This window comes from Oryctolagus cuniculus, chromosome X (genome assembly GCF_964237555.1).
Source record: "Oryctolagus cuniculus chromosome X, mOryCun1.1, whole genome shotgun sequence".
In the NCBI taxonomy this organism is placed as follows: domain Eukaryota; kingdom Metazoa; phylum Chordata; class Mammalia; order Lagomorpha; family Leporidae; genus Oryctolagus; species Oryctolagus cuniculus.
Window position 1 is genome coordinate 64,755,089 of NC_091453.1, and position 26,194 is coordinate 64,781,282.

Consider the following 26,194-nt stretch of genomic DNA (forward strand, 5'->3'; position numbering starts at 1 on the left):
AATTACACTGTCAAACAAACAAAGTGAAATCATTTTGAGTATTTACATCCATGTACTTGGTTTGGCAGTGTGAGTGACAAAAATGACATATCAGACTGCTCCTGAAGTTGAGAAATTTTTAAAGTAGTTTGGGGAGAGAGAAGATATAAATACTTTAAAACTTTTTTTTCCTTTTTAACTGTTTTATTTTATTTTATTTTTTTAACTTTTATTTAATGAATATAAATTTCCAAAGTACAGCTTATGGATTACAATGGCTTCCCCCACCCACAACTTCCCTCCCACCCGCAACCCTCCCCTCTCCCGCTCCCTTTCCCCTTCCATTCACATCAAGATTCATTTTCAATTCTCTTTATATACAGAAGATCAACTTAGCATATATTAAGTAAAGAATTCAACAGTTTGCACCCACACAGAAACACAAAGTGTAAAATACTGTTTGAGTACTAGTTATAGCATTAAATCACGATGTACAGCACATTAAGGACAGAGATCCTACATGAGGAGTAAGTGCACAGTGACTCCTGTTGTTGACTTAACAATTGACACTCTTGTTTATGGCCTCAGTAATCACCCTAGGCCCTTGTCATGAGTTGCCAAGGCTATGGAGGCCTTTTGAGTTTGCCAACTCTGATCATACTTAGACAAGGTCATAGTCAAAGTGGAAGTTCTCTCCTCCCTTCAGAGAAAGGTACCTCTACTTTGATGACCTGTTCTTTCCACTGGGATCTCACACACAGAGATCTTACATTTAGGTCATTTCATTTTATTTATTTATTTATTTATTTATTTATTTTTTCCCCAGAGTGTCTTGGCTTTCCATGCCTGAAATACTCTCATGGGCTTTTTAGCTGGATCCAAATGCCTTAAGGGCTGATTCTGAGGCCAGAGTGCTGTTTAGGACATCTGCCATTCTATGAGTCTGCTAACATTTTAAAACTTAACAATTTACACAAAGGCTCTCTTCAGGCAAAAGTTTAGAGACGCAAGATATCTCCATATGTGATGAAGGAATCCTCATAGAGGAGTTAAGACTTCAGCTAGATCTTTAGAAATGGTTGTTTTCAATAAGACCCTGAGTAGGACAATTATTACTAGAAATAATCTCAACCTCATCATTTTCTGATATCAGTTTCCTCGGGTAGTTTATATTACATCAGTGCACTTCTATTCACTTTTAACAAACTTTCCAATGATTCATGCTTCAATAAAATATTCATTTGAAGTTCTAATCTCATCAGATTTAAAATATCAGGCAGGATGAGTAATTACTTGTTTCTTTACTTTTGTGTAGTAGAGATTATGGTCATACTCTAGTGCTTAGTACAGTCTTTCTGCACCACTTTGGACAGCCTATCCTGATGAAGATAACTTAGTGTTTAATGCATGCATATGTCTCCTTTCAGTGCTATATAAAATGGGAAACAAGATTTTTTTAATCTCTCCAACAGAGCCAAAATCAAATTTTAGCTATGGAATTGCCTTCCTGCACCCCTACCCCACCCCCATCACAAGAGTCTTAATAACAGATGTTAATACATCTGGCTACCCTTGCTATTCTCCAGCTGCAGAAATTAAAACTCACTCAGAATCAGTGACAGGATCTAATGGGAGTTTGTAAATGCTGACCAAACCCTTCTTCCCAACTACTCTAATAAGATGCCAGGTGAATGGCTGGGCAACCCCCATCAGAGAAAATTCGTTTCCTAGGTAATTAGCAAGGAATTAAGATTGAGATCACCAACTTCTTAGCTTTGCTCTGCAATGATTTCACATGAGACATGATTTAAAGCTTAACCATTTCTTCATCACCAAACCTCCAAGGTCACAGAAATCCTGAGAGAAGTCAAAGAGTAACAGTGAGAAGTGGTGACTATAGCAAGAGATGTTTAAGAAGCTTCCATGTGAGGTTAATAATGCATGAATCAGAAAACAGCAGGTGTTAAAAATATATATTGATTTCGTTTCTGCCACTTTGAATGCATTATGAACCATCTGTGAGTAAAGAACCATGACTCCTAGTTCTGCATTGTGTCCAACAGATTTTTAATACTCTAGAAAACAGTAAAGTGCTAAAATGAAGTAGGAACTTAATTTACTCTTCATGAATATATGACGTACTGATAAGACCAACAAACACACATCATAGGAACAATAATATTCCTAGTATAAAATCAGTATAAATAAAGCACTTTTTCATTGTAAAATAATGTTAACTCTAGATAAAGTAAATCAAATATTTTAATTCTTTTTAAAATGCTACTTTTCATCATATTCTTCAAAGACAGCTTAGTTGAAGCACTACATGCCCATGAAAACTTGGAGATTATTAATATAAATATACAAATCTTCATAAAATAGTGAATATCGATTATTTTAAATCAATGCTTTCATTAAGGTTAGCTTCCAGAGTTCTAGATTCCAACAACTTTCATTTTAAAATTTTAGAAATTAAGTAAAGAATATTTTCTCAGGTACAGCAAGTTCTGACAACACTGCCATGTGTAATACAAAATTTTAAAGACTCTTAATCTTTAGCAATTTCAATTTAAAAAAGTACAGAAAGATGATACTACCATCACTGGCCTCTCTGTTTCTTGAATTCCTCTTGTCCAATGATCTCTTCCAAATCACTTCAGTCACTCAAGTCCATGATCATACCCTAAACTTTGTATGCACCAGTAACAGCAACTGTTCTACAGTCTTAATTTGGTGTATCCTACCCTCTGACCACTGCTATCTCTTTCTAATTCACTCCTTCTCATACTCCAACTCTAACGATCACTTGACCCCATCTTTGGAATGGGGTCATCATTGGCAACTCCAATCCATCGAAACTATCATCTTTTCACTGTCTCTCATCTGCTTGATATCTCTCTTCAACCTAAACCATTTAAAATGCATTCTCATTTATTATAATCATTTTTTGTATAAACCCTCATCTCTCTTGCCCCTCTTGCTTTGTTATACACATGCCATTTACGAGAACCACAATTCTTGTGAAATACAATTATTTGCTTATTTTGTACCAGTACTAATGCAGCTCTGTAAGGTAAAATTAAACACCCAACCACACTTACCGTTTTGAACTTATGATCACAAATCTCACTGTGCACTTCATGTTGACTGGATAATAATGCTAAACTTCTTTTAATAGCTTACTCTTCTACTTGTCCAAATGGCCATTTCACACTTTTATTTCTGCTGAAACTTCCAACAAATAACCTCCTTCCCAATTCTCACTTTCAAATGATGATTTCATTGAGAAAATGGAAACAATCATAACAGGACATATATGGAACCCTAATACCGTATCAACTAGAATGTCCAACTACACACTCAGCTTTCCCAAATGTCAACACAGATCCACTAATCTTGCTTGTATCTAAAGCCAAAGTCTCTACTTGTGCACTGGATCCTATCCACTTTCCCCTACTCAAGAATATCACTTCAGCAATACTTCTCCCTCCATGTATATATTTCTACTGAATTATTCCTAACACGATATGGTGCTATTTTTTCCATCTTAATTAAAAGCAATAACTACTTGGGGCCATCCTTGTGGCAAAGCAGGTAAAGTTGCTGCTTGTGACACCAGCATCCCAAATGGGTGCTAGTTCAAGTCCCAGCTGTTCAACTTCTGATCCAGCTCCCTACTAATGGCCTGTGAAAAGCAGTCGGAAATGGCCCAGGTGTTTGGGCCCCTGCCACTCATGTGGGAGACACGGATGAGGCTCCTAGAACCTGGCTTCAGCTTGGCTCAGCCCTTGCTGATGTAGCCATCTGGGACTCCAGTGAACCAGAATATGAGAGATTCTCTCTCTCTCTCTCTCTCCAAATTCCAAATAAATAAATTCTTTTTTTAAAAAAAGTAATAACCTCTTGACCTACTCCTACCCAACCAGGCACACTATTCACCAGCTACTTTCTCTCCTACCCCAAGTTGTTTATTATCTTGCAAGACATCTTTGGAAAGAGTGGCTTATATTCTGTCATCAATTCCTCTCCTCCTATTCTCTTTTACAAAGATATTCCTCAAACTCTTCATTTCCAACACCCACCAAAACTGCTCTGTTCGCCAATGACTTTCATTGCCACAACCTATGGGTCAATCCTTGGTACTCAAAGTACGTGACTTACTAGAAGCACTGGACACAGTTAATAATTTCCACTTGCTTTTTAAGATTTTATTGTTTAAAAGAGTTATGTATTTGAAAGTCTGAGTTACAGAGAAGCAGAGGCACAGAGAGAGACAGAGAATCTTCCATCTGCTGCTTCACTCCCCAAATGGCCACAACAGCCCAGGCCAGGGAGAAGCCAGGAGCCAGGAGCTTCATCTGAGTCTTGCACATGGCTTGCAGGGGCCCAGGCCCAAGCACTTGGGCCATCTTTTGCTGCTTTCCCAGGCCATAGCAAAGAGGTAGATCGGAAGAGGAGCAGCTGGAACTAGAACCAGCACTCATATGGGATGCCAGGGCCTCAGGCAGAGGCTTAATCCACGGCCACAGTGCCGACCCCATTCCTACTTTCTTAATGCATTTTCCTTGATTATCTTTCAGAATGTTGCTCTCTCCTGATTTTCCACCTGTTTCGCTGGATGTTCCTTCTCAGGCTCTTTGCTGATTCTTCCTTCTCGGGCTCTTTGCTGATTCTTCTTATCCCTGATCTCTTTATGTTGGTATGGCCCAAGACTCAGTCTTTGAAATCCTCTTTGCTACTTATATTCACTCCTGTCCTAAAAGTACTCATATAGGCGGGTACTACAAAGGTTTGTGGAAAAATATAACTAAAAGATAAGTTTATTTGGTGCAAAAAAATCACATGTAGTTTATCCATAATACACATTTCCATGAACATTTTGAAGATCCCTTGTATCTCTTGTCCAGATGTCTCTTTCAAACTCTGGATTTGTAATCTAATGCCTGCTCTATATGTCTGCCTGCAAAGCAAAATGATACCTAAAAGTAGTAAGAGTTCAAACTGGGGGCCAGCATTGTGGCTTAGCAGGTTAATCCACAGCCTGCAACATCAGTATCCCATATGGGCACCAGTTTGAGTTCCAGCTGCCCAACTTCTGATCCAGCTCCTTGATAATGCATCTAGGAACACAACAGAAGATGGTTAAAGTGTTTGGGTCCCTGCCACACATGTCAGAGAATGCATGAAGCTCCTGGCTACTGGCTTTGGCTTGAACCAGTCCTGTGGTTATTGCAGCCTTTTGGGGAGCAAACCAGCAAATGGAAGATTTCTCTCTCTCTCTCCCTCCCTCCCTCCCTCCCCATCTCTCATCTCTCCCTCTGTCTCTAACTCTGTCTTTAAAATAAATAAATAAATCTTTGTGTATTAAAAAGAGTTCAAACTGAACTCCTGAATCATCCCCCCAAATCTGCTCCACCTCCAGAAGTCCTCTCTTCAAGAGATGGAAACATAATCCTCGCAGTTGTATAATGTTAAAATCCTGGAGTTGTCAGTGACTCTTGTCTTTTTGTCATGCCAAGTGTATAATTTATTAGGAATTCCTGTTGGTTCCACCTTCTAAAATCTATCCAGAATCTGACTAATTCACACTACCTCTACTCGACCACTATGGTCTAAGCCACCACTCTCTCCCAGTTCACTACAATAGCATGCTAACTGTAACTACTGTACCCCAATTTGAAGCCTGTTCTCAACCTAACAGCCAGAGTGATCCTCTAATAATTTAAGTCAGTTCCTCTTATACCATTGCTGCAAACACTGCAATGCTCCCCATTTGTTTCAGAGTAAAAAAGTCCTCAAAATGGCCCATCACTAAACCTTACTGGTAGGAACTTTTTCCTACTCTTCTCCCCTCACTCACTCCACTGAAGCCATACTTGCCTTCTTAATGTTCCTCAAACCTACCACCAGTGCTCCTGTATTTAGGTAAATTGTCCCTCTGCCTGAGACACTTTTCTCAGATTCTTATTGGTCAGTGCCCTTCCCTTTCAAGTCTATGAACAAATCTCACATTGTCAATGATACCTACCATGTCCATCATATTTAAAACTGCAGCTGACTCCAATCCCCCCATATCCTTACCTTGCTCTACTTTTTCCATAACACAACACTTACAACCTTCTAACATATGAATACAATATAGTTTCCCTCTGTATTATACCATTTATTGTCTTCCTTTATCCCTAATACCATACCCTAAAGTGTAACCCTCTTTTCAAGGGCATAAATCTTTGCCTACTGTTTTTTTAATCAAATGTATTCCAAATACCTAGGAGACTGTCTGATACAGAACAGATACCCAATAGACATTTGATGACTGAATGAATGAATGGTAATCTTTTTAAAGGCTGTATGCATTAACTCTATAATAAGATTTAAAGCTGTCTGAAGGCACCCACAGATCCCTGCAAAATGTTTTGAGCACAAGAGACAATTCACATTTTTAGTAACTAAAAATATGAATAAATTATTAAACTCATAACATTATGCTTTCATGAACTGTTGCTTTGAATTATTATTCCTTTCTCTCTTCAACTCAAAAATATTAAGCTTCTGATGATTTTCCAAAACCTCTCTGTATTTGTGTATAGTACTGAGTCTCTTTGCAAGAGAGTTTCATTACCATTTTTCTGAAGACATCATTAAAGGGTATGGGGTACCATCAGGGCATGTCATGAAGACATTATAATAAAGTTCCTGCGTAGTGCTTCTACTTCTTAGTTTATTTCCCATAACTATGTTTTCCATAATTACTTGGCTATCTGGAACAATCCAGCATTTAACTAAAATTGTTTGCTCAAGTCCATCATCCAAGACTTACCACTTCTAGAGACAGCATAGAGAGTATAGTGTACCACAACAGTCAAAACATTAAGCTTATATTCAAGAATTGGCTCCACCTATATTAGACTGCATGGCTTTTGGTAATTCATTTTACTTGCCTGCAATTCCATCTTCTCACATAAATTCAAGATCAGATGACCTGGCTCACAGAACTGCTGTGAGAATAAATGCAGAGAATGTGTGAACAAGCTTTGCAGCTCGTGAACTTAACAAATGTAAGATGGTATTATTCCCTAGAAGCATTGTAAGCTTCATTATAACTATGGATGATGCTGATTTAGCATTGAGTGAAAAAGTTTAAAGGAGATTAAGTGATCCCCAGGAGCACTATATTGTAAAGTGATCAGCCATCTGTTTATAAAATTTTAAAAATTTAAAAACAAAATTACAAAGATGGAATCTTGTAAGGATTAGATTAAATGACCCTGTGTAAGTGAAAGCACTATAAAGCTATAAACCAGTATATACATGTAAAGTGTTTACTATTATACCTTGCTAGTAATTTTTAACTTTCAGAGATATTTTCAGAATAAAGGCATGTAGCAAATACTTAAATTTCACAGTACTTGTTAAACCAAAAAAAAATGACAAAAATGCCACTTCAGCATTCTTTAATTCAAATTTTAATGTTCATTAAATAATCCTGAATGCAGCGGTTCAAATTAGTCTCTGAAATGCAAACCTAGTTACTATTTTATACTATAAAAACTTCATACACATACCCAAAGGCAAAATGTAACCCTTTTTATAAAATTCATACTTAACATGTGTTTCAAAAACGTACTATGGCAAGCTAGTATCAACCCAGCACATCAAGAGTAGTAAGAGAACTTACCAAAATGTATAAATGAATATGTCCAAAAATTTTAAGTAATACTTACAGGAATATTAGTTTAATGACAACATGTACACAAATGTTCTATTATGGTTTCTAATGCCACCAATTCACTTCAAATAGAATAACATTTCCACATTTTACCTTTCATCTTTTTATGTTTATTCGCAGATAATATTTTAATGCTTTCTGTTCCTGTTCTCACGAATCTACCTAAGTTAACAACTAAAATAAAATAAAGGCAGTTAAGAGAGATAATTCATATAAGAACTCTATGTAAAGGCCTTCATCAGTATGTTGTGTACTGCCCACATCTCATTTATTATCCACTGGTCCAGTCTCTGTTTTCATGAGAAATTCTTTTTCATCATGTTATCTCTACCCTTGTTTAGTTCCATTCTTCTGTTCATATCCAAATAGAGCTACATCATCACCAACATGACCCATATTATAGTTCTCCTATCTTTAAAATCAATAGGCTTCTTAACTAGAAATAAAAGTAAATTACTGAGCTCCACTGCCCCCTCTTTGATGGAATATGGATCCAGATGAGATACTATTTTACTTTTCACACAAATATTGAAAGAGACTTAAAAGAGGAATTATTTGGGTTGTATTTACATTTAAAAACTGAGAGCCCTCTTAGAAACAAACAAAAACCACACACACACACACACACACACACAAACCTACCAAATTGAATACACAACAGAGCACACATTCAAATCAATGAGACTAAATTGCAAAGAATAATAGAACATCACTAGTTATCAAGGAAATGCAAATTAAAGCCACAATAAGACATGACCTCACTCCTGTTGGAATGGCTACAATCAAAGAGACAGAAAGTAATAAGTGCTGGTGAGGATGTAAAGAAAGGGAACTCGGTACACAATGTTAATGAAAATGTAAATTAGCACAGCCACTTTGGAAAACAGTATGGAGATTTCTTTAAAACTTATAAATAGAACTGCCATTGTGATCCAGCAACCACACCACAAGGTAGATATCCAAAAGACATGAAATCATTATATCGAAGAGATACTTGTTCCATCATGTTTATTGCAGCATTGCTCACATTAGTCAAGACACGGAATCACTCAAGGTATCCATCATCAGATGAATGGTTAAAGAATCTATAAATATATAAATAAATAAATTATATGTGATATATATACATACATACACACACACACACACACACACACACAGGCCAGTGCTGTGGCACAGTAGCTTAAGCCTCAGCCTGTGGAACCAGCATTCCATACACGCTCTGGTTTAAGTCCCAGCAGCTCTGCTATGATTCACTGCTAATGCGCCTGGGAAAGCAGTGGGAGATGGCCCAAGTCCTTGGGCCCCTGCACCCATGTGGGAGACTCATAAGAAGCTCCTGGCTCCTGGCTTCAGATTGGCCCACCTCTGACCATGGTGGCCATTTGGGGAGTGAACCAGCAGATGGAAGATCATTCTCTCTCTCGCTCGCTCTCATTCGCTCTGTCTCCCTCTCTCTCTGTCTCTCCCTCTCTCTCTGCAATTCAGACTTTCAAAGAAATAAATCTTTTAAGAGAGAATACACACACACACACACACACACACACCTATTCAGTCATTAAAAAAAAAAGAATGAAATCCTGTCATTTGTAGTACATGGGATGGAACTGGAAGACACCATTTTAAGTGAAATAAGCCAGACACAGAAAGACAAATCTATATGTTTTCCCTTATATGTGGAAACTAAAAGAAAAACAAACAAGTAGACCAAAAACCTCAATCCGAACACAAAATGGAAATTACTAGCAGCTGGGAGGGGTGGGAGGAATAGAAGGAGTTTGGAGTTAAAAATAAGAGGGAGCTGGATGTGGCTCATTAAGTGTGACAAACATACCAACTATACTAACGTGAATTATTAATAATGGGGGAAGATGGGTGTAGGATATATGGGAATTCTTGAGGTATGGGCAGGTGGGAGAGTAGGGTGAGAAGTATCACAATGTTCCTAAATCTGTATATATGAAATACGTGAAATTTGTTCACTTTATATAAATAAAAATTGAAAAAAAAAACTATTCTGAAGTGAAATGTTTATTTAAAAAAATAAAGCATTTAGACTCTGGTGGAATGGGGATTATGCTAACACTATACAACCTCATGAACAAGAACATGTCCTTAACATAACAAAAACCTACCAGTGCTCTATTACAAGGACAAATCCAAAACAACTTTAAATTTAGCAAAGTCACTATGCCAAATGTACTTAAACGAATTAAGCCCTGGAGTAGTTCCTATCCTCTTCATAGATCACAATATTCAATGCATGACCATCATCAAAATGACTGCTCTTGCCAGGATATGATTGGCATCAAGATTATAATGCTACTTTTCTTAATAGTCATTTGATAATTAATTTTTCCCTTCACAGAGTAGAAACACTTCAGAAAAATCTCATTTGTAGCTATACTCAACCAAGTGTTTTAACCCAAAACCCATGATTCCTCTGGTGCCAACAAATGTTTATTTAACTTACAGAAGATGGTTGTTTAGGGGTCCTAAGCACAGAAAATGTGTTAAAGTCAACACTGGCCTCGTGCAATTTGCCAGGTTTTCATCTGCTAACAGCCTATTATGAGTACAGTATCCATTAAGCACATAAATCTTTCCACAGATAACATAAGAGAAAATTCGAGCAAAACATAGTAATTTAGTAATCACTAACTACCATGATCCAGTACACTGCTGTTAGCTATGACATATATGCCATATGTCTATTGGTGCTATATTCACTTTGGATATTTTCTACAGGAAGCATTCAATTTCAGATTGAATTCAACCTTAGCGTATTTCTGGGCTATCTCCTCTTCCATTAGTGAATGTAAATAAAATGTAATATTAGAATAAGAAAAATATATTTATTTAGAGGATAAATACCTTAGGCATTGCAAAGCATAGTTAATGTAACTTTCACTCTGCACATGTTTGAATTGTAGACATCATTTACTGCTCTTTCCATTACTGTAAGTTAGCTGAAAGGTAACCACAATAATAAAATTCTACTTCGGTAATCTGGAGACAGGACAATAAGAATGTAGGTAAAGGCAGACATTTGGCACAATGGTTAAGATGCAGCTTGAAGTGTCCTAAATATTAATCCCATATTGAGGTGCTTGGGTTTCAAGTCCCAGCTCCCCTTCCAATTCCAGCTTCCTGCTATTGTACACCCCGGGAGGTGGCAGATGATGGTTCAAGTATTTGGGTTCATGTTCTCCATGTGAGAAACCTGGATGCAGTTTCAGGCTCCTGGCTCTGATCTGACAGGCCCCAGCTGTTGCAAGTATTTGGAGAGTAAACTACCAGGTAGAATCAATTTCTTTCTCTCTCTCTCTCTCTCGCTCTCTCGCTCTCGCTCTCCCCTCCTTCCTTCCTTTTCAAATAACTGAAATAAATAAATTTTAAAAGGAATGTCAATAGTTCTTAGCATCACTACATTCCCCTTGATAAGTATCCTTACACATAGTAGGTACATAACAAATATTTATTGAAGACTTGAGTTGAATTGAAAAGATGTCATATTATATATGTGTGTGTTCAAATGGAATATTCTAATTGACTCATAAAGTGATGTATAAAGCTCTGTACTATGTATAAAATGTACCTGCAGCAAAATTTTTCCTATGAATGAACTGCCCTTTTTTAGTCCTCAAATAAAACCTAGAAAGTACTCATAAATTTTTTTACAAAATAAATTTAGTTTAGCAATTACAGATTACTTAGAAACCAGTAAGCTTAATGCTAACATTAAATATTTAACTATACATGCTTGCAAGTAATATCATTTTTCCAAAATTATTCACATTTAAATATAATAAAGGGTCAATGTATGGGGTCAATGTATTCTGAATGAATCAAAACAAGTAACTATTTCTGATGAATGTTTTAATTTTTGTCATATAATATTGTATAGGGCCACAAAGCAAAGGAAGCTTGAGGATCTGACTAGTTTAAAACTCTAACACAAATGAAAGAAAGATTTTTAACATAAACACATCATTTAAATTCACAAGTGCATGTTTTATTGCAGAACATGTCTTATGGAATGACTAACTTTATGAACTTTTAGGACTTCTATCCATCGCAAAAAATATAAGTCAGGGAAAAGGTAATAAGGTCAATTACCTACTGTCTTTCTTAAGAGCAAGTACCTTTTGTCATTCTAATCTCTTGATGTGTACTTTATTTATAAGTACACTCTCTACAGTTACCAAGCTAAAATATCTTTTATATCTCAGTAACACTATTTTTAGTTGGATCTCTCTGGTATAATTCTAAAGACTGAAAAAGAGTCTAGTGTTTACTCGTATAATACATGAGACAGGTATAGGAAAGGGAATTTTGCAGATTATTCAACAATAGACATGGAAAAATTTTCCAATCTCAAAGATTTTGTATTGGAGGGGAGTGGTATAAATGTGTTTTAAACTCCCTAAGCTGAAGATAGTATGCCTATAGAATGTACGCTCCATGACAGAAGACACTGTTTTGCTCACTTGTTTCACAGCACCTAGAGTATCACCTAATACTACATAATGTACTCTTCAGCAAGTGCTAAACACACATGCACATGCACACCATAATAATAACAAATATAATCAATAATGAGACCAAAACTGGTCATGAAGATGTTTATAAAAAATTATTGCTTTAAGTCCCCAAAATTAGATGAAAATTTCAAATGTTTTTAGATTTATGACAATAAAGCATAAAAGGTACTCTCTAGGGTATAATTTACATCCTCAGGATACCTGTTCCAGGTGAGGTCAACTTAAGTCTGTAATTAAACTTGCTTGGATGGAACTCAAGAAGGGAGGCACATCATTAAAATATCCAACCCTATCTCTACTAGTGTTATATTCAGCAAGTCCTCAATGTCTGCATGTTCATTATCGTTTAAGAAGGATCAAATACATATATAATAACATTTTATAGATGGACATATTAAAGGCTTTATATAGTTTCCTTGAATTTGCTGTGCTTTAATATGCCATTAAACTTGAGATATTTTTAAAAAATACTAGTTTGTAAATTGCACCTATGTACTCTACTATCAAACACCATTAAAATATAGCATAATCTTATATGATAATTAAGTTATTATAAATGTTTTACCTCAATACAATAAGGTATCTCACAAGTTTTACATAATTTAGATAATGCACAACAGTATGAGAATAAAAATAAATTTATCTAAATATCATTTAAACAAACATGTGAGAGACTTCTTCCAAAATAACTAAAAGCTCAGAATCTAACATATTGCTGTAAGCTATAATGGTTATAACTGTTAATCCAATACACCTTTTATACAAACCCATAAACACATGAGTGGAAAAATAGCACAGATGTTCATCTCTAATGCAATTTCCATTCAATTTCCTAAGTGCGGTCCCTGTGTGCAAACTAGCTTAACGTTATGTTTAGCTTGCAAATTCTTTTAATAAATAATGAATGCAATAAAACTAGGAGATCAATGGCAAGCTGAGAAATCATAAAAAAAAGCCTTTTGTGTTCAGGCTGTTGCCCATTTCAAACTTTAATCCGGAGACAGATCAATATTACTTTTTTCTTTTTAACCCATCACATAAATAGCAGATAGACTAAATGTAGCCTAAATGCTGTTACCAGCTAGCAGTTGCCAGCAACCTGATAAGATCATTGGACACAATTGCAATTGAATGTTTATTCCTTAACAAACACACTACATTACACCATTAAGCAGTCAACTTGTTTAAAAATAAAAAGACTGTATAGCAATAAAAATACTGTGGGTCATTATTTTTTTAAACGTTTCTGTACCATATATTTTTCCAGAAGTGTTAACTACAAAGTTTTCAGCACAATATGCTCTAATAAACTAAGTAATCATAATGGGTCAAAATAATACACAGATATGTGTAGTTTTAGCCCCAGGGGTCCTGGATGAAAGGAAAATGTACTCTTCAAAACTAATTATACCTGAAAGTACCAAGTTATTTTTTCAAATGGGTAGTGGGGAAGGTAATTCATGAAAACTTGAGTTTCAAGTGGAGTGGGCCCTAAGACTATTCAGAAAAAATTTGATCATTCTTCTTATATGTATTTGTGTTTCTAGTCATAGGGTAGAGAAGGGAGGAAATCCCTCATCTTACCACTTATTTTATTTTATATAAACATGCATTTACTGTTTGAAAGCAGCATCACAGTCAACTTCCCCAAGGGTTAGTGTTGATCTCAAGAAGTGTAAATCTCAATCACTGCGACTCATTCATTCTATGATGTTAAGCTCACTTTTTAATTCTTATCTGTTCATAACATCAGAATTTCTCCCCCTGCATTTTCACTGAAAGAGAAGATAAAAAAGGCATAGTTTGAAAGGCAGATAGAAGCAGAGAAGTGAAAAAAGTTATATTTTCTTTGAAGATATATTTCAAATATTCAAATTTTATATATGGATTGTGTTACCTTTACATGTGGTTTGTGAAAGGCTTATAGAATGATTACAAATGGTTTCTAATGTAGGTAAAATTTCACTACTGGTGTCATTTTAATAACTGCACATGTTGTAACTATTTCTTAGGAGTTTTTTTGTATTTTATTTGAAAGGCAGAGACAGAAAGAGAAACTGAGACACCACAAGATTTCCCAACTACTGGTTCACCTCCTAAATGCCTAAAATAACTGGGGTTGGGCCAGGCTGAAGCCAAGAGACAGGAAATCAATTCAGGTCTCCAACATAGATGGCAGGGATACAACTACTTGAGCCATCCCTGCTGCCTCCCAGCTTGCATATTAGTGGAAGCTGGAACCTGGAGTGAGACAGGACTGGAATGCAGTTACTCTGATGTGGGTGGCAGGTACCTCACCTGTCATCTTAACTGCAAGGCTAACTATTCGCCCCTTACTAAGCTTTGTTATAGAAAAAGCAACAAGTGCAAAGAATTCTGATTAAGAATGAATGTGTGTGTTTGTGTGTGTGTAAGATCGTATTCATTCAATAAATGTGACTTAGGTGACTAATACATATAAACAATATTAGGCTTAATCAAGTTTTACAATGACCATTAGTAAAATTAAAGATTATTCCTCAGAAACTATTATATTACATTACAAATAAAAAGTTTTGTTTTATTTAACAAATTCAGTTCTGTTTTAAGGACAATAGTATAAGTACTGGTAAAAATATAAACTTTCTCCTTAAAAACATATTATATTCAATTTGCATAAAATGACAGTTCCAATATAACAATTTCATCAACTATAATATATAAATTTAAAGGAGGTGGTGAGACCTCACCATGAAAACAATTACATGTTTTAACTAAAATTTGAGAAAAAGGTTAACTGTTGTCCATAACTTCATTAAAGTTCACTATACACTCTTTATACTATAGATCACACCACATACTGTAAGCTTCCAAGATTAGCCTGACACAAAAAATACATTTTTTTCTACAGAATCTAAGATCTAAAACTGTATCATTGAACAGTTTTATATTTTTCTATTATAATAAAGGTAACAAAATTATGATTAAAGAGTATAGCACAGGTTTGTAAAGAGTACTCTTAAGGCTGAATTTTTTTAAATACTTGTTCTTTAAAGAGTTGAACAAGAGAAAAATTGAATCTCATTTTTCAAATTTGCATTTTCAAACATCAGACATGTAACTTTGTAAGGTTCTATCATTCAAAACACTAAATTCAAAATATTTCACATCAACTTATAGCATTGTTTCTCAAAGTAATGAAGCCACGGGTTAAGTGAAAAAAACTATGATAATTATGATATTTAATGCAGGTTGGTAATAAATTTCACTAGACTTATATCAAAGTCCCTTTTGGTGTGCATATGCTTTTCTATAGTATATGAAATAAAACTATAAAAGCAGCATTTATTGCTACAGAATGATTTATGGCTTATAAATGCTTACCCAGAATATACATATATATATCTGAAATATAGTAAAATGAAATAAACTTTTCTAGGATTTTCAGCATCACAAACTGAGGAAATGATGAATACACAATGGACAGGCTGTCCCCTTGCTACTTAAAAAATATTAAATCCTGAAGGAGTTCTAAATCCCTTGGTAAGAATATATTGCAGCTGCATTAAGCCAACAAAAAGCTTATTAGTAAGGATTTAAAAACTAACACCCTTCTGTAATCAATTTGGATACAGTATTATTCTATTTATAGTGACACTTTCAATGTGTCCCAATCATACATTACTAATTCTCATTTTTCCTCCTATGATTAAATATTAATGCGGAGGCACTATTAAGCAGTTACTCTATGTTTAGGTTTTAATATATTGATTTCCACCATTTTGAAATGGTTAACAACATTGCATGAATATTAAGAGTCTTTCCCATGAAGAGTCCAATGATTGGTTTGATATTTTTCTATGATTTCCAAATAAAATAAAACAAATTAATTTAGTGGTTCTAGCAGAAAATGGAAAAAGGGATGCCGCCACTTTAAAAGCTTCAATCTCTTTGACATTGCTGGCAGTGTATGGGAACATTAATGCATCTGTCATGATAACAAGCTAAGAATAACATCTAGACATCAAACCGAGCAGAGAATCCATCTGAAGTGATTCATTCAGATCTGTCTCATTGATTTATTAAACACAGGGCAACATCTGCAGCCTCACAGAGCCGCTTGGTGAAATTAATGCAAGATCAATTCAAATGGAAAAAAGTGTAAAAGAGATAAATCAAAACACAATTTGCATGCAGTTCCACAATCAGGCTTATTGGGTGCAAATGCTCAATTTCCCTTCCAAAGCAAATGTGTTTAAATGTTGTTTTATCTTTTTAGAATTGTGTGAACTGAAGTGACAGTGAAGAGTTTTGCACATTGAGATGGTGAAAGGGAAGAAAAGGAGGAGAAAATGCTACCAAAGACCTTTTGAATATGCAACAAGAATATCATTAATACCTAATTGTTTTGCTTTGGGGGAAAGGTTTGATGTCTTTTCTCCAAAAAACATAATATTTTTGGTTTTGGATCAATTAGGATGGTTTAAATACATATTTGAAATGTATAGAGTGGGTAAACTTAAATCATTTGTTGTTTTAAATGCCCGAGATAAAGTGCCACTAGAGATCAAGATTGCCAACTGAAACATAATATATTGTGATTAAGTTATCTCACAATCCTATTTGTCCACTAGAAGCATTTTTTAAAAAAGGTATTTTATTAAGATAAAATAAGGTTACTTCAGGAATCATCAAAGTATTTAGATTTAATATCTTCTACAGGTATTAGGGATTTCCTATGTAAAACCCTATAAAAATTAATGTCTGAAGACCATCACATTCTAATTATTTATTGACATTCATGTGCTATACATTGAGGATAATATCATACATAAAAATACAAAGATGTGCTCTATCATGTCATGGGTCATTTCTTTAATGTAGTATACATTACCAATAAATGAGTGTTTGAGGCAAATATGAATCCCAGCGGAATCTTCAGATAAATATAAAATTGTTGATTATGCAGAATTATACCTTTGAAATAGATGTACAAATTGAAGTTCTGTGCATTGGCATATGACTGGACTGCTTTAATTATAATCTTGATATAATTCTTCTAATAAGATTGTTGACTATGTGACGGCTTATCATCCTATGAAATAAAAGGTCTGCATTTACTGCCCAGACTCACTTCTATGACCTTTTTATCATTTCTGAAAATGTTAAGTCATCCAAAACAGTAACCCAGGAAAGTGACACAAGATCTTTAAAAATGTGACAGTAACTTTATGATAAATACAAAACATCAATTTTCAAAGTAAATGATGTTACTCTGTATGGGATTTTGAACTACAAAGTATTCTTCAAGTGTGAGCACTTACAAAATGCTTATTTCTAGCATTTAAAAGTAGTTTTAAAATGTTGTAAAAGTCATTATAACACACATAAAGTTATTCTAATATCAAAGGAAATTTACGTTTGGTTTTCATACTGCCAAAATAGCAATAAACTACAGTTGGGCCATTTCAAATTTTAATTTTAGAAACATTAATTTGAATATATGGTGAATCACATGTCTAAATACATTATTAAAATGCTTTCTTAATCACACATTCTTGCTCCTTCAAGCATCTATTTAGCTTAATTTAAATGACTGAATAACGTTTAATCAGTTGCTCCTCAAACGAAATTAAATGCCAATCACGAAATCTGACAATGTTACTTTTACATAGATAAATAGACTAAAAGAGATAAAACTAAAATGTGTTGATTAGTTTTCATGTTTAATGAAACCATTTTTTAATTTAGCATTTTACTATTACATTAAACTTTGGAGAATTTAATAAGGAAAATCCATTGTATAAGAATGAAAATTTTAGAGATTTGCTTTCTGAATCTGCCTGTTCTCCCTGCTATTAAAGGTTTACTAGAAATGAAACAAAAGTTACAATTCTTTATATGCAAAAATACAAATCTAAAACAAGACAATAATTTTTCCTATTTGGTTTTGTGTAATCATCATTTTTAATAACTTCAAAATGATTTCCCTATAATTAATCTCTGAAGTTAAAGGGCATGAAGGGAAGATGTTGTCTTCTCTTTTGAAATTACAGTGGTGTTCACATTGACTTATCTAATATAACAATGAATGGTCAAGAGTTTTAGTATTACTATTCTCTAGTAGTTGAGATGATATTATTTGCCAATTTCTTTTTTGGAAGAACAACTTTAAATATTTCAATAATTGGCTTACAATATAATAGTTAATATAAGACATTGGTAAAGTTCTTGTTACGACTTCCTATACTATTCCATGTGTTATGGGATAATGTAGGACACATTCCAAGTTAAAATACATTAATTGAAACTTGTAGTCTTCCTCTCATATTTGACAGGGAGGGAGAAAATATTATTATTAATATAATTAAATTAAATTATTATTATGCAGGAAAAAATGTCAATGACACCATTACAAATAGGCCTTTCATTCAACAATATATTATGAAAATCTGTTCATCAAGAGATGAAGATCAATCTCTTCTTTCAAATAAGAATAGTATGTGAGAGTTTCTGTTACTGCACATTAACTTTTCCCTGGTACCTTCCTCTCCTACTTTCTTTATACTTAGAAGAGCTAAGAAGTCACGAGTTGTGAAGGACATCCCTCTTTAGCCAGGTCTCCACTGGTACATCACTCATCTTCTTCGGGTACCTCCATACACTCTTCCCCTCCATCTTTCATTCTCTATCATGGCATCATTTTGTTCTTTCCCTACATGTCTTCTCTCTTATTGGCCTCTGGTTTCATCTGCCTTATTTTGTCTCTCTTGGATTTCCTATTTGCATCCACCCCTCTTTTAACTAAATAGAAAAGTCATAGAAATAAAGCTGATCTCAACACTAATTTCACTTTTACTTAAATATTTTTTACTTAAATATTTTTACTTAAATATTCAGATTTTTTGAATGACTTAAGGTATACATTTCTGTATATGAGTTACCTGAAGTCTTAAAACATCCTTGAAAAGCATTAATATATTTATAATTTTAACAACATGATTATGAAGGCATTTTGCATCAGTTAAATGTGGTAATTTTACTAATTTGATTTTCCCCAGAAATTGTGATTTTTCCTAAAAATTTCAATACAGATGCATTTCTTGTAGTTTTCCTGATCTTCCTTTACAAATTTTTAATAGAATATATTTCATAAATTTTTACAATTATATATTGCAATAGTCGTACCATAATTATAGAAAATGCATTTAATGAATAAAATACTTATAAAGAAAAGAAAATTCAATAGGCACATGTATCAAATCACAACCATATCTCTTCCTACATGTTTTATATTTCCCTGTCACCTTTATGACACACACACACACACACACACAAGCAAGTCAAAAAAAAAAAAAAGATAGCATTGCAAATGCTGTTTAAGGAACAAATAAAACTTGATCAAATTAAAATAATCTAAAATGCATCAGATAACAGTATATAAAAATATATAAGACCACACCAGTCTCTGGGTACACAGTAATATATCATTTTTCCCTTGAGTAAGTAATGCTAATAAAAATTCAAGAAAAGTTTTTGTTTACAGAAGAAAGCATCTAAATCACATCAAAATACTAGTCTATTTTTTAAAGGATAGTCATAGATTTTACTCAAGAATGTGAAAATTAATTATTAAGGAAGGAACAATTTCCTAAGTGCAATACTGTTCCACTTTAAGAATGGGCGTTTGTAAGAGAGGGGAGGGGAGAGAGAGAGAGAAAGAAGAGGGTGAGGGAGCAGCAAGGGAGCAAGACAGAATGGGATACAGAGAGACAGAGAGAAGGTTACTAAGAGGATAGGTTTTCATGTCTGCAATTATTTAAATGAGAGGGGTTCTGAATGGTAACCAATGAATTAGATGACCCCTATCTGAAGTCCCTTTTAACCCTTTGGTTTTGTGTACCAATGGAATACTTTGTGGTCAAAATAAAATTTTCTTTCTATTCTTGCAATCCATAATTGCTTGTTTTGTTGAGTGAACCATTATTCTTTGTGTTTGAAGGCCATCTATCTTCCTTAAGAAAAGCAGATATTAATAATCCAGGTTTTAAGCCTTAACTATGAATCAGGTAAGAGTTTTCACATGAACAGGTTTCTGTTTGATTGCTTAAACATAGAAGACTGCTCTAAAAAAAAAAAAAGTAAAAGATTCCTGTTCTATAGTATTATCTTATTGCAGTAGTAAGCAACAGTTTGTATACAAGTTGTCAGCATGCTTCAACTATACAAAACAATTTGGATTTACAACAGATGTGGAAACTGAGTTAGTTTTGGTTCACAGACTCAGAGATATTACAATTTAAAGTTGCCTAAGCAGAAGTTTTTGTTTGTTTGTTTGTTTGTTCTTGGCAAAATGATAAATAGCACTATTGTTTTACAACAAAATCCTTTGCTACTTTTAATCTGCTGATGTTGATTTCTTGGTTTGCATACCATTCTCATGAACCAAATCTGTGCTTTCCTAAAATATTACACATCAGGGATGGAATAAACTCTAAGAAGACTAATTCACAGGGTGTGTAAAAAGTCAAATAATCCTGAATATAGTTTTTGCTTTGTTTTAACTCAAAGAACATTGAACATAATTCGCTTCTCATATGCAAATGGACATTTATTCTCCAATGTACTTCTAAACTGAGATATGAAGGAGGCACACTTACAACCAGGGAAGCTGGCCATCATCATTTAAGGAATCCTCTCTTTGGAGGAATGGGATCCTTCCAACTGTTTGCCTCGGAGGAAGAGCTGACAGCATCCTCTCTAGAAAACCTGCCAACTTCTACATCAACCCCCAACCCAGTCCCGGCCCCAGCGTTTCATGCCCCACATTACCCTCTGTAGATAACCCAAAAGGGACGATCCCAGGAAAGTGACATCTGTCATTGTCCTTTTTGTAAAAATAAGATCCATCGACTTTCCTGTATCGTGTACCGGGGAGCTTTGCGCAGCAGGCATAAGCACACGTCCTCACAGACACTTGCATGCACGCGCGCGCGCGCACACACACACACACACACAAACACACCACTACCACCACCACCACCACCACACACCCCACATACTGTCACAACAAACACACGGGATGGGGATCGAATCACCCTCTGGGATGGATACTAGACTTCCGACCCCCTGCATTCCCCAAATGCTGTGTTTCGGGTTGCCAGCTTGGGAGCCCAGTTTACAGCTCAGCCAGCCCCCCCTCCCCCACCCTGGAGAAATCCCTTGGTGTCCGTGTTCAGGAGAAAACCTATCCGACCCGTACGGCCACAAAAGAGCAGGAAAGAAAACTAAGTAGAGAAATTAACAAATAACCATAAGCAGCCAAAAAGCCATGCAGCATATGCGCGAGAGGCTGGAAAGTTTCAGTAGAGGACTGCAAACTGAAGTTTGTGCGGGACTTTTTTTAGACCCAAGCCCTACCACTGAGCGCGGAGTAAAAGGACCGACAATTAATGAGTCCTTCTAGTCCTCTTTCCCCACCGAATACAGCGTGAAGAGTAGAGGCAAGATAGCTACGACTCACTCACTATAAAGTTGGATGAGGTTGATGAGACATGCAGAAGAAGGCATTAGGGCGAAGAGAAGCGAGCGAGGGAAGAAATGAGCGTCTCACCTGGCATTGGTGCAATCGGTGAACAAAGTTTCGAAGTCTTTCCTGGTGATGAGCTTGCAGCGATTCACCCCTGGCTGGATAGCCCCCAGCCCGCGCAGGATCCGGACCTGCTCCACAGTACACACCACGGGGGATATGTCCAGTCTCTTCAGCTTGGTGTACACCGTGTGCAGCCCTCCCACCAGGTGCTTGAGGAAAAGATCAAAGACTTGCGGCAGGCAGATGAGTTCCTGGCCGTCCATCAGGAACGAAGCCACCTTCACCCCGTGCATGTCGACCATCCGGCATTCGTTGGTGTTGGTGTTGCCGCTGCCGCCACTGCCACTACCGACCACGCCACCCACTGCGCTGCCGCTGTGGTTATTGGCCATGAAACTGTTGATCATACTAGGGGTGAGACGAGGGGGCTCTCCCGAAGTCGAGTACAGGGGTTCGGCCCGAAACAACCCCCCCGGGACGCCGGCGGCGCTGGAAGTTGCAGAGATTACCGGAGGTGCAGAGACAGCCATGGTCACTCCGTCTCAACTGCGGGTCCTCCGACCCTCGCTTTCTCGCCCTGACTCCTTTAGGTCCTCTCTCACTCACTCCCCTCACTCTCGCTCTCTCTCTGGCGCGCGCTCGCTCGCTCCCAACTGTTCTCAAGTCTCCCGCAGCCCGGCTCACGCTCAAGCTCACCCACCACCCAGCAAACTGTGAACAGCCCCGACCCACAGCGGCCCGAGACCCCACCCCCACCACACCCCCTCCCGAGACTGGCAGCGCCCCCCAGCCAATGGGTCCCACCCCCTAGGCGCCCGAGCGCGCCGAATGGCTGCCGGCGGCGAGGAGGTGGAGACTCCCTGGCTGGCCTCCGACTACCTGAGGCCTTCCAGCGTTCGCCAGTGAATGGAGATTGAGCTCGAGAAGGGGGCGGTGTGGTGCCTCAGGTTCTGGCCAGAGTCTGAACAGAGAACGTCCAATTTCCCACAGAGCCCTCAAAGTACCCTACGCTAGGAGCGCACCCCCTTTTGCTGCACGGGTGTTGGGATGGGAACACAAAGCAAGACTCCCGAACGTGCCTCCCAGACCCCTCCCACCACCCCGCACTCAGGTTCAATAGAGGAAAGTGGAGTGGCAGCTCCAGTTCCACTCGCTCATTGCTCCGAAACTCTGAAGACACTGATAGGTGGCTTCACCCAGCTTCCTGGGGAAAGACCCCAGCGAGTTCAGAAGTAAACAGCTCAGCCCTGCTCCAGCACTAGATATAAGTTATCCCATACCCAGCGCAGAGAGGGACGGGCGTCCGAGACCGCACTCACCGCAGCGTAGCGGGTTGCTAACCCGCGCCCTCGCACTGACATTCAGGAAGCGCGGTGAGCTGTGAACACTTACAGAAACAGAGACTTGGCTTGTGGGTGGCAGATGGACGCCTCATTTTACAACACTTCCGCCACTGTCCTGGAACACACTCCTCTTTCTCTGTCCCCATCCGTTAGTCTCAGGCTTGCCCTGCCCTACCCCTGCACCCCCACTCCCGATACATTGATAGGAAAGATCCCTTTATGATTCAAAAGTCATTACACAAAGTGAGAGCAGCGGCAAGTGTTCGCAAGCTTGAATGTTACGATTTTCCTCCCTCGCCTGTGGTCTTTGAAGAGGCAGTGATGAGAGCTGCAAGTCCTAAACCGTAGCTCAAGATTCTTCCCCTACTTGTCGAATGCCCCAAACTTACTACGAGATCTCCTAATGAACAAAATGTCTGAGGATACATTCCAGGGAAAGAGTATGATTTTTCCACACAGTGTACGGTGGTTAGATCACCTTAGCGAAGTTGTTTTAAGACTCCCAAAACTGAAGAATTTGATTCTCTGAAATCAAGGTATTTCCTTTCCTGTACTCTCCTCTAGAGGCTAGTTATGTGTAGAAAACGTTGCATTCGATACAACTAAGGCATCTTCTCTCGCAGAATGTAAATAATTTTAGAAACTTTCTGGTTGTGATTCTCAATATCAAAAAGAGGAGTTACTGGCCTCTTTTTGCTCCCTTAATACATCATAAATGTCCTAAATTGGATATTTCAGCCCAGTTCTACAGTGTAATTTCTTCTTTTGTCATTTAATCAACCAAAAATTAAGAACTTCCCTTTGAATCTCATCATACTATTTCAGTTTCAAATTGATTGCGGTCAGAATGCTAAGAAGCTGTGATGATACTTGCTTTTGGAATACAGTGATCTGTGACTCCAACATAATAGACTGGAATGTATGCAGGCACACAACATTTTTAAAAGGCATCTGATTGGTTTTTGCCATATTGGTACTTTCATGGGAAGAAAATAGGGGGCAAAAAAGGACAATTGAGAACCCATAGCAGTGGAAGAAAAAGTTTCACCTAAAAGTTGAGGTTTTCAAAAAATAGAACAGGCCGGTGCCACGGCTCACTTGGTTAATCCTCTGCCTGCGGCGCCGGCGCCTTGGGTTCTAGTCCCGGTTGGGGCTTCGGATTCTGTCTCTGTTACTCCTCTTCCAATCCAGCTCTCTGCTGTGGCCCAGGAGTGCAGTGGAGGATGGCCCAAGTCCTTGGGCCCTGCACCCCATGGGAGACCGGGAGGAAGCACCTGGTTCCTGGCTTCGGATGGGTGCATCGCGCAGTCCGTAGCAGCCATTTGGGGAATGAACCAACGGAAGGAAGACCTTTGTGTCTGTCTGTCTGTCTCTCTCTCTCTCTCTCACTAACTCTGCCTGTCCAAAAAAGAAAAAAAATAGAACAACACAGAAATATCTGTGCAAGGAGCCTTCAAAAAGTTCATGACAAAGCATATTATTTTAAAAAATCTATCCATGGATTTCAATTTTGCACCAAATTAAACTTATCTTATAATTCTACTTTCCATGAACTTTTTGAAGTGCCCTTGTAATTACTTGTTTTTTAAGAGCAACATCTCAGGTTATGTTTAAGAGGTATTTTGACAGAAATGGCTATCAAAAAATGTATTGAGATAACTTGCCTTTGATAACTCGTGATTTAATTTTCCAGGTGAATAAGTTTATCTGTAAAGAAAAGGTACTTTGAAATAGCTTTAATTATATTAAAAGTCCTAAGGCCAGCCTTCTCCCTCTGTATAGATTCCCCTACATTATCAAACCTTTTTATTTGCAGAATGAAAACAAAGATGGAGAAAAACCAAGGAAACAACACTTGGCCTCTTAGATCTAAATGATAAAATATTTACTCATCTATATTTAGGATTTTCAGAAATAGGACATTACACATATGTTTTGAGGTTTCAAATTTAAGAAATTCTGAAGTATCAAAACAGAACATTCGTTCAAGCTGTAATCACTATTTCCGGTATTGAAAAACAAACATACTTTGACAACTCTGAAAGAGGACTGAATTAAATATTTACATTTCAGTGTGATCTATCAGGTTGAGAGTAGTATTCTAATTAAATTATAAAACAGAGATTAAACTATAAATTCTAGTAGAAATTGTAGGATTTCAAATTAGCCACTGATCACTGAAGGGTTAAAGTCCCTTGGAAGCTCTCGATACACAAAAGACTCTTGGAGTCATTACTGGAATTTCTTCCCATTTCATCTAGAAAATAAACTTGGTAATTTTTCTTAAGTGATACTTGTAATTTAAACGTTTAGTCAATTAGATCAAAGAGGCCAGGTGTTGTCTCCTTGGGTTTTCTTTTTTGATTACTCTATTTCTACTATTATTATTATCTATGCTTTGATATTGAAGGGCTCAAATTTCACACAGAGAGTTTGTTTTTATATCTTTCTGACTTTAATGTCTTCCATAAACCAAACATATATCTAAATAAGGTTGGGCTTCTACAAGGCCAGAGGAAGATTTGCACATCAACACCTTGTAATTTTGGAATTGCATGAAGCAATATAAAATCATAAAGCTTGTAGTAAACAGAGTACCCTTGGGAGATGACTCTCCATGGAGAGAGACACTGCATTAAAACTAAGAAAATACTCAAGGATTTGAATTAAAACCAGAGAGGAGTCAAACAGCATAGCAATGAGAGTAAAATGAATACAAGAAGATACGATATCTCATCAGAACAAAAGTTCTAGACACCACTAAATCCAGTGGAATGATTTGGGGCTGCAGTGTAGCTTCTCAAACACCGAAACGCTATGAGATTCCAGGATTTAATTAGCAATTTATACCTTCTCCTAATTCATACTCAGTTTAGAGGAGAGGATTCTCATCTGTGACGTTAGGCAAATATTCCACTTTGACACTGTCAGTGAAATACAGGTGCCATTTTAATTAAAAATTACAAACACACATGAACACACATAGATATAGCATTTGGATATTCTGTGGCCCTGCGTAAGTCCGGAA

General features: G+C 36.7%; 1 protein-coding gene across 3 annotated transcripts in view; it reads right to left on the reverse strand.

Annotated features, from left to right (window-relative positions):
- DACH2 (dachshund family transcription factor 2) overlaps positions 1–22,571 on the reverse strand; it is a 573,909-nt gene extending 551,338 nt beyond the window's left edge. For all 3 annotated transcript variants that reach the window (XM_002720253.5, XM_017349997.3, XM_017349998.3), the window contains exon 1: positions 21,845–22,571. In XM_002720253.5, coding sequence (XP_002720299.2) covers positions 21,845–22,353 — 509 coding nt within the window. In that variant the 5' untranslated portion in view covers positions 22,354–22,571. The remainder of the gene's footprint in view (positions 1–21,844) is intronic.
- Positions 22,572–26,194: the final 3,623 nt, after the last annotated feature.